The 19,686-nt window shown below is 35.6% G+C and overlaps 1 protein-coding gene across 2 annotated transcripts in view; it reads left to right on the top strand.

The window, feature by feature from the left end:
• Positions 1-6,828: 6,828 nt before the first annotated feature.
• LIN28B (lin-28 homolog B) overlaps positions 6,829-19,686 on the top strand; it is a 45,312-nt gene continuing 32,454 nt past the window's right edge. The window contains exons 1-2 of one of the 2 annotated variants that reach the window (XM_053459987.1): positions 6,829-6,870; positions 17,131-17,336. In XM_053459987.1, coding sequence (XP_053315962.1) covers positions 6,834-6,870; positions 17,131-17,336 — 243 coding nt within the window. In that variant the 5' untranslated portion in view covers positions 6,829-6,833. Of the gene's footprint in view, positions 6,871-15,991; positions 16,328-17,130; positions 17,337-19,686 lie in introns of those variants that run through there. The other variant, XM_053459988.1, reaches the window with a different exon arrangement.

Here is a 19,686-nt window from a genome sequence, read left to right as displayed (position 1 = left end):
AGAGGTCAGAGGTGACTATCCAGGGTAGAGGTCATACAGCTCCTTTCAAGCAATCCCTTTATTTTTTTCCCACTGATGAACAAAAGCTTAATTATATAGAGTAGAGGCCTATAATGTAAAATAGCTATTTCACATACTAAAAAAATACTTGTTTTGCATATTGACCACATATGAAGTCCCAAACAAATGCTAAAGTTGTATATCATTGACGAGTGTCCTTAATGATCAAAGGGGTTAACGTTATTTAGCCATGTCCCATAAAAACTTAATGTGTTTAACACAGGTACTGTATATGTGAATCCTATGTTGTTGGTTGTTTTGTTTTTTTTTACTAATATTTACAAGTTTTTTTGTAACTATTTCATAAAGTGAATTTGGTATTCATTTGGTGTATTAACCCTATCAACACTGGCAGAGCATTTATCAGATGTGTAACAAAAGATTAAATTACTCATGTACACTAATAAAACGTGTAGCTTTTTAATAGTTTATCCATTCTCTTATGCTAGAAATAGATTTGCTTTTTCTGTTTTTCCTTGTGTATTAAAGCTGCTGCTTTAACTCCTGTCAAGTAAAATGCTAGTTAGTGCTAGTAAGATGACCTAATACCAGTTAAATAATCTGAAGAGATTCACTGATGTTAGTGGAGGGAGGGAATCTGTGTGTCCTATCTGTAGCAATATGGCCTTGTATGCAATTGTACTTCTGAACAGATTTTTGCAACATAAAAAAACTTGCAGTCAGCAACAATTTGGGATCCATATCAAAAGTAAATAAATGACTCCTAGTTTATATATAAACATGTAATTCAGAAAATATAATACAAATAATACTCTTTCTAGTATAATTTGCTCACCTGCTCCATGGAATGCTTTGGTATGATTTCTATAAATAATTACAGATGAGTGTTTAATTTCTAGAAAAAATATGCTTAACATGTTTCTTGTTTTACATGATTAACAATCTAACTCAATTTAGTTTACCTATGTGAGCCCTCTATGCCTTATTAATTGTGCAAATACAGAAAATCTGCTTTTAAATGCAAAGGGTTTAAATTAGGAATACATTTTTTTTCTGTTGGGTGTAGTCCATCAAATGCTATTCATTCTTATGGAACACAATATGTAATTTATCTTGAAAACTCAAATTATCTGTCCTCCAGACTTAAAAAAAATAAAAGACGTTGTGATCATACTTCAATTACCATATTGAAACCAACCATCTTTTATATCCCTTTGTTAATTGTCCCTGGAATGTCCAACATGTTATCACAGTGCAACTTCCATAGTTAGGCTGAAAAAAGACATGCATCCATCAAGTTCAGCCTTTCCCATATCTGTGTATTTCTTGCTGTTGATCCAAAAGAAGGGAAAAAAAAACGTTGTGGCTCTTTCCAATTTTGCACAAACTGGGGGAAAAAAATCCTTCTTGACCCCAGAATGGTAGTCAGATCTATCCTTGGATCAAGAAGCTGTTTCCCCATAATTTAAAAATTATATTCCTGAATAATATTGGAATATGTGATATTTTTATCTAGACTGTAGTTCCACCAAATAATACAATTTCAACTTTTTAATGTCGCTGAATTAAATTAAATTTGTTGAAGAATGTGTTATGTGACACATTTATTTCATGGTCGCTAAGCATTACATTATTTAATATTTAACAAATATTCAGAAGTTACCATTTTTTACCAGTTTTTCAAGATTTGTGTTCTGTTTAACACAAAAACAAATACTGTGTATGGATCCCAGAAAAGATAGCCAAAGATTTTTACAATGCCTTTGTCGGGTTTCTTTGGATAATTATGTTATTCTAATATTTCTTTGTTTATGTGGACCTAAATATGAGAAGCATTACTGGTATTTATACAAAACCCGTTATTGCTTGCTGATATCCCAGTCTTTCATTAAAGGAATTAATAATTTATTTAGTAATGAATTCATGAATATAAACTCTTAAGAAGTTTGTGTGTAATATTTTTTTTAAAAAAATTAAGACATATTGGGCAATATTTAGAATATATTATAGATTAGATTACAATTTCAAATAAAAAGTATTCTAAAAAAAAAAGTTCTAACTCTATCCTAAACTTGAGCAGTTTAAAGATTTCCTTTTGAAATTTCACAAATATCATCATGAATCATCTTGTCCTACTTTTAAAGTTAAAGGTAATAATGTTTAGCATTTAATTCATATACTTTTGCATTAAAGTCAAATTGATTACAAACAAAATATAAAATAATAGTGGTTTTTAGAGACAAAGAAAGTGTTTTGTTTTTTATAGCAATTTACTGAATGTTTTATGGGTATTGTATACCGCCTATGTCATTCCCATCCTATATACCACTTGTAATTTTCATCATCTGAATTAACTCACCTGTTATGTTTAACTGCAGTAGGCTTTACTTTTCAAGGTGATAATGTAGTTTTTCTTAACTTTATTCTTATACAAAGCATTATCATTTGTGTTTTTAATTAACCTTGTTTTGCTAACAGCAACAAAAGTAAAACAATACACCACATTATTTACGTTTTAAGTGTGTTATTTTTTTATATAAAATGCAATACATATTGGGATGAATATATGGAACAGCATCCTGTCCTAAAAGTTTAAATAAAAAGCATTTATGGTGGTATTTTGCATTGTGATATATACAACCAATATTGCCATTAATTGCAGTAACTAAGCTCAATTAAAAAAACTTCAGAAATCATTCTAGATCCATAGTGTCTTCGATATAAGTCTATTTTGTGATTTTCTTGCATAAACTATCGTATTGCATATGTTTTAGGCAGGGTATGTCATTAGAAAATTGGTTTGCTATTAGTAAATATTGGCATTTACTAGAATACCATTTTTTTGTTAAATAAAGGATACATATCTACAGGAATTAATATAGATAAAACCCTCAACCAACTAATGTTAACAGATAAGAGCTGCAAAGCTAGCCCTGTAACATAATTCTTGTATTTATGAAGAAGGAAAGCAGTGCCTTTTCTAATTGATCTATACCCATTCAAATCCTGCAAAGTTAAAAACATAGTTAAAATTTTTTAAATCTGTACACACATGAAAAAATGAAATATATATATATATATATTTCTGTATTCAATATTTAACCATATTAACTATAGAGAATGTTTTACTCGCCCCTCTGGCACTTAGGGTTCAACAAATTAGTAATTTGTTTTAAATTAATGTAAAAATTCTGTTAAACAGAATGGAAAAGAAGACTACATTTGTGCAATAAAAACAAAACATATGGCATATGTAAATCCTTTATATAATATATGTTTCTCAGTTTTAGGACAGTTGATGAATAGGTGTATATTATATCTTTCAGTACAACATTGGGTCTGAATTACATGTTTCTTATTTATAGATTTATATGCTAGCAGCATAATGCACACCAGTGTATATTACAGTTGGCACTTAGTAATAAATCAGTCCCTATGTATTTTCACTTTATTATAAAGAGAATACTTTTGTATATTGGCACAAGATATTACTCATCTCATAAAGAACCAGGGCCATATTAAGCCATAAGTTTACCCACACAAATGTGTTTTTTTTCCAGAAAAATAGGGCTTTGTGTAATTTTTGTTAATTTTTCTAAAATCTTTTCGGTGGGTCAGCAGTGAAGGTTGGGGTATCAAGTATTTGTATTATTTAAAACCCTTTTTTATTTAAAACCCTTTAAAACCCTTTTTTATTTTTTTTTTTTAAAACAAGTTTATATTTGGATTGCTGTAGTGTGTGTGTGTGTATATGTGTATATATATATATGTGTATATATATATATGTATATATATATATATGTGTGTGTATATATATATATATATATATATATATATATATATCGCAGAGGGAGAAATTTTGTTTCTCACTCTGGCTTCCCTGCAGATCACCATGCACCCTTGCATTTCTGGTCACTGCATGTGTGGTCAGTGCAGGAGGTGTTGTCAGAGACCCCACCAGGGCCTCTGCTGCACCAATGCTTCCTGTGGTGTCCTCCTTCAACCTACAATTTTTGGTGTGATTTGTACTGAAGCACCGATTTAAGCCCTTGAGGTACAAGGTATGTCGCTGGTCCTCTAGGGACATTTTTCTCTGATGTACCTAGTACATCATTGATTCTCAAGAGAGTAACATTTATAGTGTTTGTTTTGAATATAATAAGGTTGTAATGTTACATCTTATTACCTATTAAACAAGACTTGCTTAGTTGTTCCATGATATAGAATACATAAGACAAAACACTTATGTCACAGAGTTTTTAACCATTGTTCAAAGCAGGTGCAGGAATTTAGCAGGTGTTGTTAAATTGAAATGAAGGAGAGAGAGAGTAAACAGTCCCCTAGGCAAGGATGGAATAGGTCCTCATTTGTTGAGGTGTACATTAAGTCTCAGACTACTGTCATATTTGTTTTACTTGCGTTAGGCATAAAGCTGTCCTAAATCTAAGACATAACCAATGATTAAGTCTTCGTCTTTGCATGGGCATACTAGATGGGCCACGTGATTCTTACCTATTAGCAACAATTTAAAAATGTATAGCTATGAATTTTAAATGTTTCAACACAGCCTTTGGCAAGTAGATCCATGGAATGTGTTATACCTATGGACTCTTAGATCTGGGAACCATTAAAATATCCGTAACATTCCCATCTTGTGTTTACTGTTGTATTTTTGTTCAGGTTATTGACTTGGAAAAAGTTGCAATTCTTAATTTACCTCCCAGTCTGAAGGAATCTGCTTCGTCTGTCCTAAAAATGAACTTTTAGGTGTTGTGAGTAACTTTACCAGCGGTAAAGATCCTCTTATGAATAGTTATGGATTAAGATGAATTAAAAAATTTAAAGTTTCAAATAGTAACATTACCATGAATAAGGGAAGACCTGCTGTAGACAGACTTTATTCTAGAACATAAAGGAGATTTAATATGAAATTACTGAAATACTAAGATACATCCTTGCTAAAGATTTGAAATGCATGATTGCATGTAGTGACTGGTATAGACAGCAAAATATGACTGAATTGTGCAATTTCCAAATGTGTACCGAAAGGAAACATGCACAAAGTATGTAGGGATTGCCGATAAAAATTCAGGAAAATTTGCAGATGACATGGAAACCAGCTTCACGCTTTCTAAGGGTTGAATTACATATTTGTCTATATGTAATATTCACTATGAATATGCATTTTCAGATGCGCATTGTTTTGTTTGTTATTTGGTCCAAGGTTTTGACTACAAAATCCGTCAAGTCTTTCTAATTTTTTAAAGGTCAGGAATCAGCAAAGTGCCCGCCAGAGGCAGACTGAAACTGTCCGCTGAATGGAGGAGCAGGGCCACTTGACCTCCTTCTAAGTGGCTCACAACGAAGGGAACATTTAGACTGTTCCTGTGCGCTGCAATATGATGTCATGTCCCAGTACTCAGCCCTGAAGATGCATGCACTATAAGGGAGCACTGAAATAGGGTTCTGTAGGAACAGACCTTGTGCTCCCATAAGGAGAGTGAGAGTGTTAAGGAAAGGTGTATGTTAGGACATGTGTGTTTGTGTAAGGGCAAGTAAGTGTATGCTAGGATGTTTGTGTATAAGGTCAAGCAGGATTATGCATGTGTACAGGCAGGCACAGTCTATTCTTTACTGTTTTGGGCCTTTGTAATAGAATAGAATGATTCAGTCTCACTCTATTTAGCATTATTTTAAATTGAAAAGGGTGATAGTGTCTTCCGTAGAGCTCAATAACTTTAAAAATGTAAGCCATGAACAGTATTTGTGCCTATCCATGCATCAGGCATCGCAAATTGAGCTGAAGGAATCATTAACCTGTGCCCTACAGTAAAATATGGATTTTTTGGTGTGTAGCTAACTTAGACAAGCATGGAAAGCCTCTTACACCCCATTACCATGGCTATGTATGTAAGCACCATCATATTCTGTAGCGCTGTACAATGGGTAGACAGGACATAACAAGTAGTAAATAACATTCTGACTTGCAGAAACAGGTCAATACAAATTGACAGTGGCAAAAAGATGTGCTCTTTCTAAATGCTGATGGTTTATCAGTATAAGCTACTGGGCTGTGGTTCTCAATGTGCAACATGATATGATTATGCAATAACGCTTAGTATGGAGGGAGTTAAATTGCTGCCCTGCCAAAAAAAATCCCACCCTCCCCCATAAGTAAGCGCTGGACTGTCAATATAATGATCTTGCTGCTTATACTTTTATCGATGATAGATTGAGTGGAGAAATGATTGATCGAGGACTATCAATAATTCACCAGATCTGCATTTTATGTCACTTAAGTTGCTAGGTGCAATTGATTGCAAATTTGAGCGGTGTGCACGGTCGAAGACATGAAGTCCACCTCCCAGGGCAGTGAAGTCTAATTAACATGAAGAGCCCCATAGTAACTCACCATCATTTCCTTTGACCTCTTTGTGTAGTAGAAGTGCTGCTGAGGAATAATAACTCGTCCTCTGGTTACTTTATGCCATTAAATATTAATAAGTGGAAAGAAAACCACCTATTGTGTATTGAATCTGAAGTTTTCTGATGTGTCACCAAACCATTGTATGCTTCAGCCTGCCAGTACATTGCCCCTTTTAGAATGGGGCTATCGGTTTAATTAACAAAGATCTCGTAACTTGTATAGGAAAATGCTCAATATTTGGAACTAAGTTAAATGGAAAACTACCCACATGAGCTTAAACTATTTTCTAATACAATCAGACATTTCAAATAAACCAATCTGTAATAGGGGCAGACAACAAATGTTCTGGTACTGACCTGAAATCTGACTTTTAGGTGCTGTGAAGATGATTAGACCTTCCAAGAAGGTGTCCAAGGCTCCAGGTCAGTCCTTTTGTGCATGTCTGTGTTGGCTATATCCTTTATTAACCCATTATATGCCACATCTGATTAGTTTTTTAAAAAAAGGGGTTCTATTTCTTGTGTTTTCTGGATAAGCTGTTATCATGAGTCTGTGACTGGGTGAGAGTAGTTCTGTTACTGCAGCACTACTCATTTAACCCTCTAAGCGACACAATAGACTACTATATGGTGCTCAGTTCTAAAGGAGGCTCCAGTTGTCCACCCTTACTCCAAGACAGAAGCAGCCTGCATAGTGTCATCTACCCACTTATATAACTCACCAATTAAATTACATGAATTGTACCTACCTGCACTCGCTTTACTGTATAAAGTTGTTTATAACTGGCATTTGTATCAAGTCTATCCATGTCCCCTTAGTAAGCACATAATTTAGTGAGTTTATTTGTGGTTCCTGACAGTGGCACCATAGAGAATCTGTTGGTTACATTTGCTTAGTAGATGAAATATGGCAATTTGGGACTGTTAAATATAAGTTAGTAGACAAGATAGTAACACGGGTGATTATTAGGAAACAAAAATAAGACCCCTATGTACACTTGCTAAATAGCTTCCATGTACGTAAATATAATCAACCACTTCATTGCAAAATACATGTTGCAATAAAGGGTTTGGCATGCATGATAATAAATGCTATTTTACTGTATTATAATTAAGGGTTTTGCTTCAAAATGGAATATGTCATATTTTTTTTAAAAAAAGTGTCAGTAGTGGAATGTACAGAATTTTCTGTAAACCTCATCAATCAGGATAAGGAATTGCCACTGACATATTCATTGCATCCTGAACCATTCAAGGCAGCACAGCATGGGATCCTAGTAGGGAAGCTGATGCTGGCCTATTGAGAGCCCCCAAGCAGGATTATCATGGAGATCCACAGACCTCATGCTGTGTGTACCAGTTTAACCCAACTGCTGTCAGAGGGAAAGCAACAAGTTACTTCCCCCACATTTCTGAGACCGAAAAAAAAAACATTTCACTACTTGCTCAAATGCTTAATAACAAAAATTGACAAAGCTTCCTAGTTTGAGCAATAGATCTGGAAACCTCTGAGGGGTCAAAAGAGAGGGACATCAGTTCTTTTGTGTGTGTATGTACGCGTGTTTGGGAAGGGATTATTAAATTATATATCATGGTATTATTGCAATATTAAGGATTATTAAAACTGGATGTGGTCTATATTAATAAGGGCGACGGTTTGAAGTTCAGCAATCCTCAAGTGCATTTAATTACTATAGTAGATACAATTACACTTTATCCTGAAACCAAAATGACATAAGTGCTTACAACTAACTAGGGTATAAACTATAAATATACCCTTGACCTTGGTGTGTGCTGGTAGTGATCTAACTTCTAATGAGACTCGCTTCCACCTGTGAAATTTGTTTTCCAAAGTGTCAGATCAATACGATACCTTTTCTTCGTCGAATGACCTTTAGGCAAAAGATTTAAATGCAATGCTCTATAACCTAATTAATGAACCCGAGTTTTAATTCCCAAGTCAATAATTTAAAGCAGGGTGTTAATATTTTATGTTTTATTGGATAGCATCAACAGTTTCCAAACTACTGTACAAGCTATGCAGACAATAACAAACTGAAAATGTATGTGTAAGTCTTGCTTGTTACATTTGCCAATAAATTGTGACAATTTAATCTTAGTGCATTAACTATGCTGCATGAAGTGCCAGTTCTACCCAACTAAGAGAGGAATCTTGCTTGGCTGTCTTAAATCCTCAGGCTCGTGTGTGTTATATTTAACAGTTATGCCAATGTCAGTTCAACTTAAGTTAAACAATCCATGGAAGCTGTAAGACATGCCATCGTCCAAGCATAGTTGAGACATTGTTTTATTTTTTCATCCAAAAAATGGACGATTTGACACATAACACTTAACAAAACTAGCTGACCCTTTTTATTTGGACAAAAGGGAACAAAATGTTGATGGCAGCTGAAATTGAGTTTGGAGATAAAACCCAATCCTGAAATATTGCTCCACTGTACAACTCCTTGTGTGTCTGCTATTAAAAAATAAAAAAAAAAAAACAGGGAAAAAAGTGTTTCATAATTTGAATATTTTGTAAAGTTCGCCAAATGCCTTGTGCATAGGATGTCATATCTAATTTATACACTGTTATTGTAAGAAAAAAATCATCAACACATTATAAACATACTAGGCTATTTATTTTAGGCCAAGAGAAGGAGGGGTAGTCATAGATTCTTGATGTACAAAAGGAAAGGAACATGGCTAGATGACAATTAAAGATAAGAGGATAAAGAGAGGTAGGAATGAGGTTCAGGGCAGGCGGTTAATAAAAATTATTGGGAAGGGGCTAGTGTAGGGCTTACTGTAAAATTATATATATAATTTTATTTTTTTTAAAACAAGAACATTTCATGGTACATTGGGCCAACAGTTGGGTTACTATATTAAAATGCGGATCCCAAACACAATGACCTAAAAATACAATTGATTGAACATTATTTTGCTGTCATTTCTCTTCCATACAATGATTTTCCTTGAATATCAGTTATTAATTATGACAAAATAAATTTCTAGAAAAACACAGGCTGTTTGTCTTTATGTCATAGTATGAATATTTACTGCTTAATAAACAAATAATGCATTTTCATTTTAATTTTGTTCATTGTTCATATAACTCCAGAAACAATATTTGTTTAAAAAATAATTTAAGGTAAAGGAATAGGACAAACATTTTGTGCCCTGCAAATTAAATTGAAATAAAAATAATTGCAGCTCTACAGTACTAATATTCATTATGTAATTGTAGTTTATTATGCAGGTGTTATTGGGGTATTTTGGTTTCTTTGATAAACTTGATGAATTTTTTAATTATTTCCTGGACAAAAAAATAAGACACCTCCCGGTAACAAGAAATAAACTTTCTGGCAAAACTTGTTTGGCAATAGTGAAATACAAATGCCCCCCCCCTTACATTGAACACCAACTTAAGTACTAACCAATTGAAAAGTGGCCTTTATGTGTAAAATGCTAATTTTATTCAAGTCTCCATGTGAATTTCATTCAAGTGGGGAATTTGGTGTTATGGGCCAACTCCAAAACTTCCAAAAGAGGGCATAACATACTTACAATATTGGTAGTTCTACTCTCTTTTACATGTTTAGTGGCTTTAGTGTTTACATTTTTTATTTGGGCAATTTTATCTTATTATAGCATATTAAAAATCAAGAGTTAGTGCAATGGCATGTTTTGTGTAATCACATAGTAGTCTTGTACAATGATAAAATCAGTACACATTTTATGTTTATAAGCAAATGGACGAATCTTCAAAAAGCATTAGATCTGCTCTAATATACTTACAATTTTATTTTGTCTCATACAACGAACCTTTAAAATTAACTTAACGAAAATGAAATTACACTTTTTGGGGAATGCGTATTTTTCTGTTTTGCAGCCACTAGTGTCCGTAACCAAAAATATAATGATATTGGAGTCACTCAAAATCACATCTTATTTTCTTTTCTTTAGTAAAGCTCTTCACAGAAATGTGGTTACAAACAAACAAACAATCTACCCAACTACAAATTCTAGTTTCAGAAAAATACTATTTTGTATTTTACATTGAATTAGCTTTTTAACAATTTATACAAAATGGAAATATTCAGCGTTGATTATCCGTAAAAATATATAAGAAAAATATATCCAGTTAATGAAGTTGTTAACTTTTTATTTGATCTTATGCTTATTTGTTTTTCTAGTGATACTGTGCATCTAGTACACAATATTCATGGTGTTTTTTAAATATGTGTTATATATATTATAGATAGGCATCAGTGGTAGGAAAATAAAGAACAAATGTGTGCTGCTTTGGTGAGGCAGTTTTAATTTAGTTTACATTTAACTATAAACCTCTAAAGCTGTTTTATGTAAGAATTCCATTTTACAATATTTAGCGATTATGATAATCATTATTTTTGTATTCTCTTTTTAATATGTAAGATCTGCTCATTGAGTATTAAAAATAATAAACATTATCTGATTAAACCTTTTTATTAACCTGGTTTATTACTTATTATACAATATCAGTAATACTACAACACAGAAATGAAATACACAATACATTACACTCATGCCAATGACCAACTCGGTGGTGATGGAAGGAACATTTAAAGGATGAAAAATACTGGGCTGGATTCAGCCTAGCACAAATAATTGATTAGCAACCTCCTCCCATAAACTGCAGGGTTTTTATACATTACAATGCAAATACAGCTGTAACACTATGTATAAAAATGAATATGATCCCTCATCAATTTAGTAACATTGACATATAAACACAACTGATCTTAAGACACAGCTATATTACAAAGATATCTCTGATTTTAATTTACCTCTTCACCAAGCAATCTATGGGAGGATTAACTAGTTAACTACTTCAGCTAGATTCATCTCCAGCAATGAATCCAGCCCATTATAGGACAATCACTTTCATTGATATCACTGATAGAAATTATTTTGCATTAGTCAGCATCAACAGTGGGACTGTTAAAAAAAATGCTTCATTAATTGTTAGGCAGTCAATGCAAACTGTATTTAAGCTAATTAACACATAGGCGCTAATATACACTCGAGTTTAATTGTATTTAACCCTTTACAGCCCACCACTGTCCACAGGGCTCACAGAAAGTTAACACACAATGAGCATACCACAGAGCTATGTCATCATAGAGCAGTGGGTGTCACTCTGAACTTTTAACTATTTACGCTCCTTACATGTTGGGCTGTTTAATGTTGGGCTGCCCAGAGAAAAGTTATTGGTAATTTCGTCCTACTACATGCACCGTGCCCAGGGTTTGTGGTAGTGATTACAAAGGACTATGGGTAGCCTGACTATGCCCGAAAAATAAAATGTAACTTATGTGGCTTGCACTATAATTTTAAGTGTGTGTAAGGCAGTAACCGCTTTTATTCATTGATTTGCAAAAGCAGCAGAATTGTGGTTTCAGTATGATAAAGAGATATAGGCATTCAGAAGTGAATTCATAATACATTTGGGGTGATAATAATTGGCCAGATAATAAGAAATATAGAATGTTACCCGACATGAATACAGCAGTTTCAAAATAATACGTCAGTGAGCCCCTATTATCAATGGTTATTCTATTGTATTACGGTGATCTAGGAGATATTTTTGTGAATGAAAGATGAGTCAGCGCCGAAGCTCAAAATGTATCAATGAACCTGGTTCCGCGATTTATTTTAAGTAATCGGGAAGCGACTATTTTTCAGAGAGGGAATGTGTAGAGTCTGGAAAGTTACTCGTTTCATTTATATAGCAAATGACGGCCGAACAGTTAGGGTGTTGATGACTTTAGTCATCGGCCATTGAAACATTTATTATATAATACTATAAATTATTTTAGGGCGTTTTGGGTTACTGGGGGAACTCAACCGCCGTATATCGAGAACACGCTTTGCAAGATACCAATGAGAGGGGGGGGAATGGGACAAGTCACGTGCTACTAGGAGGTTTCCAAAACGTTCCAAATAGAACGCCGCGGGGTTCCATATTACGTCACGATTTTATCTGCGGTATTGCCACGATTTCAGAACTAACTATATGCGGCCGATCTCCCCTTAGATTAAAGACTAATTTTAATAAACAGCAATAACAGAAAATGCTAAATTGCTTTTTATCTGAACGTTCGTGAGAAAATCTATCAACTGGGTTTTTGAAGTAACCAAAGGCGCTTCTAAGGGATTAACCTAAAATGACCCCAAATCGTTAGGCTATTGCTCTAATTCTCACGATGGTAGATGTAAAGAATTTTTTTTTTTCTAAAATATGTATCATTTAAAAAAAAAGTTTTATATTCCGCGATCTATATGTATAGATCTAAATGTATTTGCGGAAATTTTGGGAAAGCAGTCGGCTCCTGTATATTGTAGCTTCCAAGTAAAAAAATGTAAGGGTCCTGACCCACGCAGGAAATGAATGAGCAGATAACATCTGACACCAGTGACCAGTCCAGAGACCTCCGACCTTAATGCCTGCTTTTCATCCCGTGATCTCTAGTGACAGAGTTAAAACATGCAAACATCAGACACAAGGACTCCTCGCTGAAAATCCTTTAAAGTCCTTGAACGAATATCTGAGAAATATGTGATTGTAGGTTTTGATAACCCAATCCTCCTTATCAGGTTTTGGCAATATTAGGTCCACTCTTACCATGTGGATATATTATATATATATTGTTTGGTTACAATGTGTATAATTGAGTCACACTAGTAGAGTGTAAATGGTTTCACTCACAACACTTGCAATCTGGCATCTTAAATTCACAGTGGGGAAAAAGGGCAGATTCGAGAAAATGTAGTTCTCACAAAAAAAAATTAAAAAAAGAATTACGAATTAAAAATTCAGACATTGATTGTTTTGGTCGGGAAGTATTAAGACTCGTAAACAATCTACTTCAAAATAAAGATTATATTTTATATATATATATATATATATATATATATATATATATATATATTATATATAATTGCATAATTATATGCACACATACATATATATATGAAATGTTATATCTGATTGTAAATACAATGCGGACAAAATCTGATATATTACTTATGTTCTGTATCTTTGTGGGGTTTGTTTTTTTTAATTAGTATTTAGTGTTGATAGCTATGGCATGATTTGTTTTCTAAGTATTCTGGACGCTTCCCGATCTGCTTTTAATTAATGTTTTACATTTGTCTAAATAATTTGCCTAAAGGCATTAAAAAAGACTGCTATTTCTTAACGTTCGACCTTCTCAAACAATTGAGTTTTGTCTCATTTCGTTTATTAATAGCAAATTAACAAGGACACGACGTTTCGGGAATATTGCACGAATACGCAGAAAAACAAATCAGATTACCAATGGGATCCATTGTGTGATTGATATTTAAGCTGTAAGGAAAGAAGACAAAGTTATTAAGGCGTTCGCATCAGGTATACAAATAACCCAAGAATTCCTTACCATATCCAACCCGCGTTATTCTAGATCAATTAAACAATAACGTCCACCCTTCCTCCTATGACGTCGTAAACACTACCAGTGCTTGACCTGATTCTATGAATGAACCGAACGCATTGAGTCTAGCGATGCTATTATAACCATGTGTGCTCATGGCTAGACCTGGGTGCATTCCACGTGGGAGGAGTTGCTTCTACTTAGCCCCCCCCCTCCCCTCAACAGCATTGTTCGGTCGGAGAGTCTATATAAATTATTTGCACGTTTATGCTCCAAGATCGCGCAGGAATGTTTACTGCTGAAGGTGATAGTGTGTCCGTCATATATATATATATATATATATATATATATATATATATATATATATATATCTAATCTCCCCAGATCAGATCTATACATATATGTACCTATATTTATATCGCCTGATCAGATCTATACATAAATATATATATATATATATATATATATATATATATATATATATATATATATATATCTATACATACATATAGATATATAGATATCTCCCGATCAGATCTATATAAGGTCATTCTGATTTGAACTATATATATATATATATACGGTATATATATATATATACACACACACAATTATAAAACGTTTATTTTAGAAAATAAAATCTGATGAATACTCACAGAATGGGCAACCTCACAGATTTATAATTAGCAAAACTAATTTTACTAAGTGTTTTATTTTTGTATTTTATATATTTTCTAGATTTACTCCTATCATGCCCACCCAACCAGTACATTTGTACTTATCTAATTTGTACCCTGTAGCAATACTGCCCAGTTAATCGCAAATTAACCAATGAACCCACTTCCAGTAGTCTATTTTAATTTACGTTTCGAAGAACCAGCTTGACTGTGCGATGTTTAAAAGCACGATCTGTGTGATAGGGGTCATCGTTTTACGAATAGCTGTAAATTGGAAACAGTTTGGTAAAGGGATGATTTGGGGGGGTTTTTTAGGAGCAGAAAAAGCAGGCAGCTTAGAAGGTGTTAGCACCCCTCCCCCAGAGCTATGCCGTGTGTATCAATTGAAATACCTCCTGGCACTGCATTTGGGGAGTGTGACCTCACTCAACTGCAGATAGGGGCTGTTACGCCATTCCTGTTTGGCAAGAAACACGTCACAAAGAGACATTTGAATGATAAATTAGATCTGTATTTTTCCTCATATAGGCTGAGGTGATCTTTTTCCCAAATGACAGCCACCTTTGTGTAAAGGAGTATTTGGGATGATGCCTTGCTTTGTTTAAGGATCTATGGTACCTGTGTACACACTGGGCCATGTTGATAAAGACCTGGGAAGTCACCATTATGGCTAATAGATGCTTGTATCGATTCAGCACGAATCGCTCTGTGAGGATTTGCGATCGCTTGTGCACCAGCAGGGAATGGCACTTAGTTGTAGTAATAAGGTGGGATATGGACACTGCTTTCACCTGATTTCTTCCCTTATCCATTATATAGATATATTGTCCCTTCTCGTAGAAAACAATCGCTGTTGATCGACATGCTGTTTCACCCCTTTCCAATGCCGCTCTCTTATTTAGGAAGTCATTAATCACATCCCCTCCCCCGGAAAGAGATGGCGGAGAAACCTCTGAAGTCCGATCCAGCACCCGCCTCTTCCCTACCCCCTCCTCTTTTAAAACACACACACACACTCCCAAACCTCTATGTTTAACCCATCTGCCTCCTTGCCTTTGGGGTTAACAATTCTTCCAATCAAAACGATTAGCAAGCTTGATAAAGAATGTCTCCCCTCCCATGCAGCGATCGTCAAGCGTCCTCACTCCCGAGGGTCATCGGAGTTGCAGTCCACCATCCATCGAAACTAGATTACTGTGTTGTCCAACCTATGTGACTTTCCCATGTCGCCCTCCTCCTATAATAAGAGATCTGTGAATCGCATATAAAGCGAAGTATTTTCTTAAGTAGGACCCAATACACAACGCGTGAACTTGTCCTTGTTCCCTAAAGCACACAACGTGCCTATCCACTTTATGGCTGTGTGTATGTATCGCACGCGTTTATATGTGCGTGAGTGTGTGTGTGTGTGTAGTGAAGAGTTCATTCATAAATGATTTCCGTGGCAGGCTGGACGAGCCGCTGATTGGCTGAGCGCAGCTCCTGCCAGCCCCCATCCACGATCCGTGCTGAAAATTAGTAGCAAGAAGGCATGTAATTGACAGAGTCACGTGTGCACGAGGGGGCCAGGGAGCGAGCACGGAGAAGGGAGAGAGACTCACAAGAGGGAGAGCACGCTAGACCATGCGAGCTAAATTTGGGATCGCTCCAGATCAGGATGTCACATTGATGCTGCAGATCACACCAATCAAAAAGGAAACTTTTCATCTGTCGTTGCTGGAACAGAAGGCATCATGGCCGAAGGTTCAGAATATATACATCTGTTTATATATATATATATATATTTTCTTTAAAAAAATTCTCTCAGGTTAATTCGATTTTGATCGTGCTTAGAAATCCGCCGCGCTTGGACTGGCAGACAGGGATGAGCGGCGGTGGGGTTAATTGAGAGGCTGTTGGTTGCAGGGTGTCGGGGAGGAGGGGGGTACTCTCTAACCTAAGTGAATGGGATCTGCTAAAATGCTACGCGTGCCGCCTTCTGTAGAGTCAGAAAGCGAGGGCAGAAGCTTTTGATGGGGAGGGGGTAGCTTTTGTTTCAGTTCTTTTGTAGGAGATCGCTTTTTTGACATGTAACAAAAAAAAAGACAATCCACCTGCCCTGATTTTGCAAATAAAGTTACTGCAGGAAATTGGGGAGAAAAAAAACAACACACAAACCGGAGATCCCGTGCATGTGCAAAAACAAACTGTTGTGCAATAATCGCCGTATCTCGATTCACCTCCTTCCCCGCGCCCTGTACGAGCCTCTTCTTTTCCTTCGGAGTGGGGTCGCATTATACGTTATGTTGCGGGGATGCAGCAGCACATGCGACTTATCGCCAGCTTTCAACTCCTTTGCGAGCGATCACCTGCGTTACCAGCACATGGGTTTAGAAATAAACACAATAGGGTTAGATGGAGGGTCGCGGTGGCATGCTGTGGAGAAGTCCAGGCCAAGCCTTGTCAGAGAACATATATGTACAAAGTGTGTGCAGTGTGATGACTCCTGTTATGGCTGTTGTTGTAAGACTGTTTGTGACCATGTTTGTCTTTGCTCTCTTCCTCAGGAGGGGCTAGTAAAGGTACTGGAGAAGAACAGGGGAAGCTGCCAGAGCAGGAAGAAGAGGAGGAGGAGGAGGAGGAAGGCATCCAAGTCTTGCATGGTACTGGACATTGCAAGTGGTTCAATGTGCGCATGGGATTCGGTTTCATTGCTATGACCAGCCGAGAGGGAAGTTCCTTGGAAAACCCGGTGGATGTTTTTGTACACCAAGTAAGTTGACCCTCTTCCCCCACCCCCTCCTTCCTAACCACCCACAAGGCCAAGGATAAGCCACCCACTTTGACCCTTTCATTACCAAATCCTACTGTTCTCCTTTGCACCTCCTGCAGTCAATGGCTATGCTATATGTGTTGTGAGGAAGGTGGGGGGGAGGTCACATGCTTCCTTTTAAACATCCAGACTATTTTGCTTTCCCCTTATCTATCTGGCACATCTTCCTAATTGATGGGGGTTTCATCTGGTAGGTATAGCTGTGGTGTAGGTGACGTCACAAATCGCATGTTTTAACTACCTGTTATGTTTGTGCTTGGTGCTCTTCTGTAATTTGCAGTAATGTGTGAAACCAGTAATTTAGCTACTGAAGAATGCCCAATAAAAAATTTAAACTAGCCTGAAGTTAAGAACTGGAAAGTCAATGTTGCATTTTAAAAGGGCAGTTCTTTCCCTGTTAGCCGGTTGTGAACAGCAGGAAATCTTGTGTGCGGTCCCTTCTTGTGTCTTTGAGGGCACTCAAGTTGAGAAAGCCTGTGGCCAGAGGCAGAAAATGTTTGTTTTGCTATCCCATAGATTGTGCCTGGATTTTATAGGCTCTCAGGCCTCTGTGAGATCACAGCCATGCTCCATGTACAATGTGCTCCTGAAGAAAGGTACTTTCTGTGATTAGGCAGATTGTTCTTCAGGTATGTCCATGGCTGGCCAGAGGAAGGTCGAGTGTGGTCACCAACCCGGCGTGTGATGAGGGGTGCATTTGATCCAGTACAGAATGCATTGTAGCTGTCAATAATTCACATCCGACTGCCTAGACACTAAAGGAAGTCGTTTTTTTTTTTTTTCCCTGTGGCTTCCACCTGCAATTTGTTTTAATGTAGTTTCTTCTGTTACTGGCAATGTGTGGGTTAAGCTACCATCTCTTGTGAGCTTTTCTAAGGAACTGTAGTTGTGGTATGGAAAAATGTTTTTTTTTTTTTTTTTTTTTTTTTTTTTACCACGGTTTGCAGAAAGCAGTAATATGGTCCTGTATTAAGCCTTGAAGAACCGTCACGTTCTCAGAATTCCTGGTGCATGAGCTGGACTTCTGTCAAGTCCCAGCTTAACTCTGAATGTGCTTGTCACTTGCCCTTTAGCTCAAAAATTGGAAATTATTTTACATGTTCTTTATTATATTGCTTATGTGTGTTTGATTTGATGCTGATTTATCTGTGTCCCTCCCGTTGTATTGCTATCCCATCTCGTGATTGCTTTGATTGGGGCCATGGTTCAGCCCCAACGAAACAAAGCCCCGGTGACATGGAGCCTGATGGGTCACATGGGGACATCTCTCTGTTCTTTGCTGGATAGCTTTCCCCCAGGCCCGCCACTCAGTGCTTTGTCTGTTTCAACAAATGATAGGTGTAAAGTGTGAACTCAAACGCGGGGGGGATTATTTTTATGGACCGGACTTATTTATTTTGTTCTCCATGTCTTCCGTTTCATGCATTTTTTTTTTATTCTTGATATGAAACAGCATATTCTTCAGATAATTTTTTTCCTTGGATCCTTTTTGCCCAAATCTTTGTAAGGTCTCAGTGCTATCAGTTGCCTGGTCCCCTTTTTCATTTGAACCTCTTAGGTCGTTAAATTGCCTTTTACGATCTCATAAATTTTCTTTATAGCTGAATAAACTGAAAAAACTTCCTTTCTGTAATTGTATCATCATTTCTGTGTTTTCACCCAATATTAAAATACATTTAATTATTCTTATAAGTACTAAATAAGAAAATTGTATAATTTTCTATATTGTAAATAGTATCTAGATTAATAAATTATGTGCAATGCTATTAATTACTATGTTTACCAAACAGAAAGCCATGTATGTATCGGTGAAATAAATAACAAATGCCACGTCTTATTAAATTGTTCATACATATAGCTACAATTTAGTTTTAAGTGAATGACATAGTGTAATTGATTCTGCATGGGTATCTGAAATATATAAAGTTTAATTTTTTTTCTGTATAACTTGATTTCTTATTTCATGCAAATAGTTTTCAAGATGTCATACCTGTTTTGGAGAGAAGATCCTATTACATGCAAATATTTGCTGTGTGACTGGGATATTTAAACTTCTCAAGCACATTATGTAGGGGTTTGTTTTTCTAAATGTTGGTCAGTAATGAAAACATTAAACCTGGTTCACATTTGTGATTCTAGATTTTCTTTAACCAGCCTATATTTGCAAATCCAGAATTATGTTTTTAAAATATACAGCAAGATGACTTTTGTAAGTGGTTAAGATTGTGTGTGTGTGTATATGTATATGTATATATATATATATATATATATATATATATATATATATATA

Source organism: Spea bombifrons, chromosome 3 (assembly GCF_027358695.1).
Source record: "Spea bombifrons isolate aSpeBom1 chromosome 3, aSpeBom1.2.pri, whole genome shotgun sequence".
NCBI lineage: Eukaryota > Metazoa > Chordata > Amphibia > Anura > Pelobatidae > Spea > Spea bombifrons.
The sequence above is the reverse complement of the archived record's forward strand: the minus strand, read 5'-3'. Positions and strand labels throughout refer to the sequence as shown.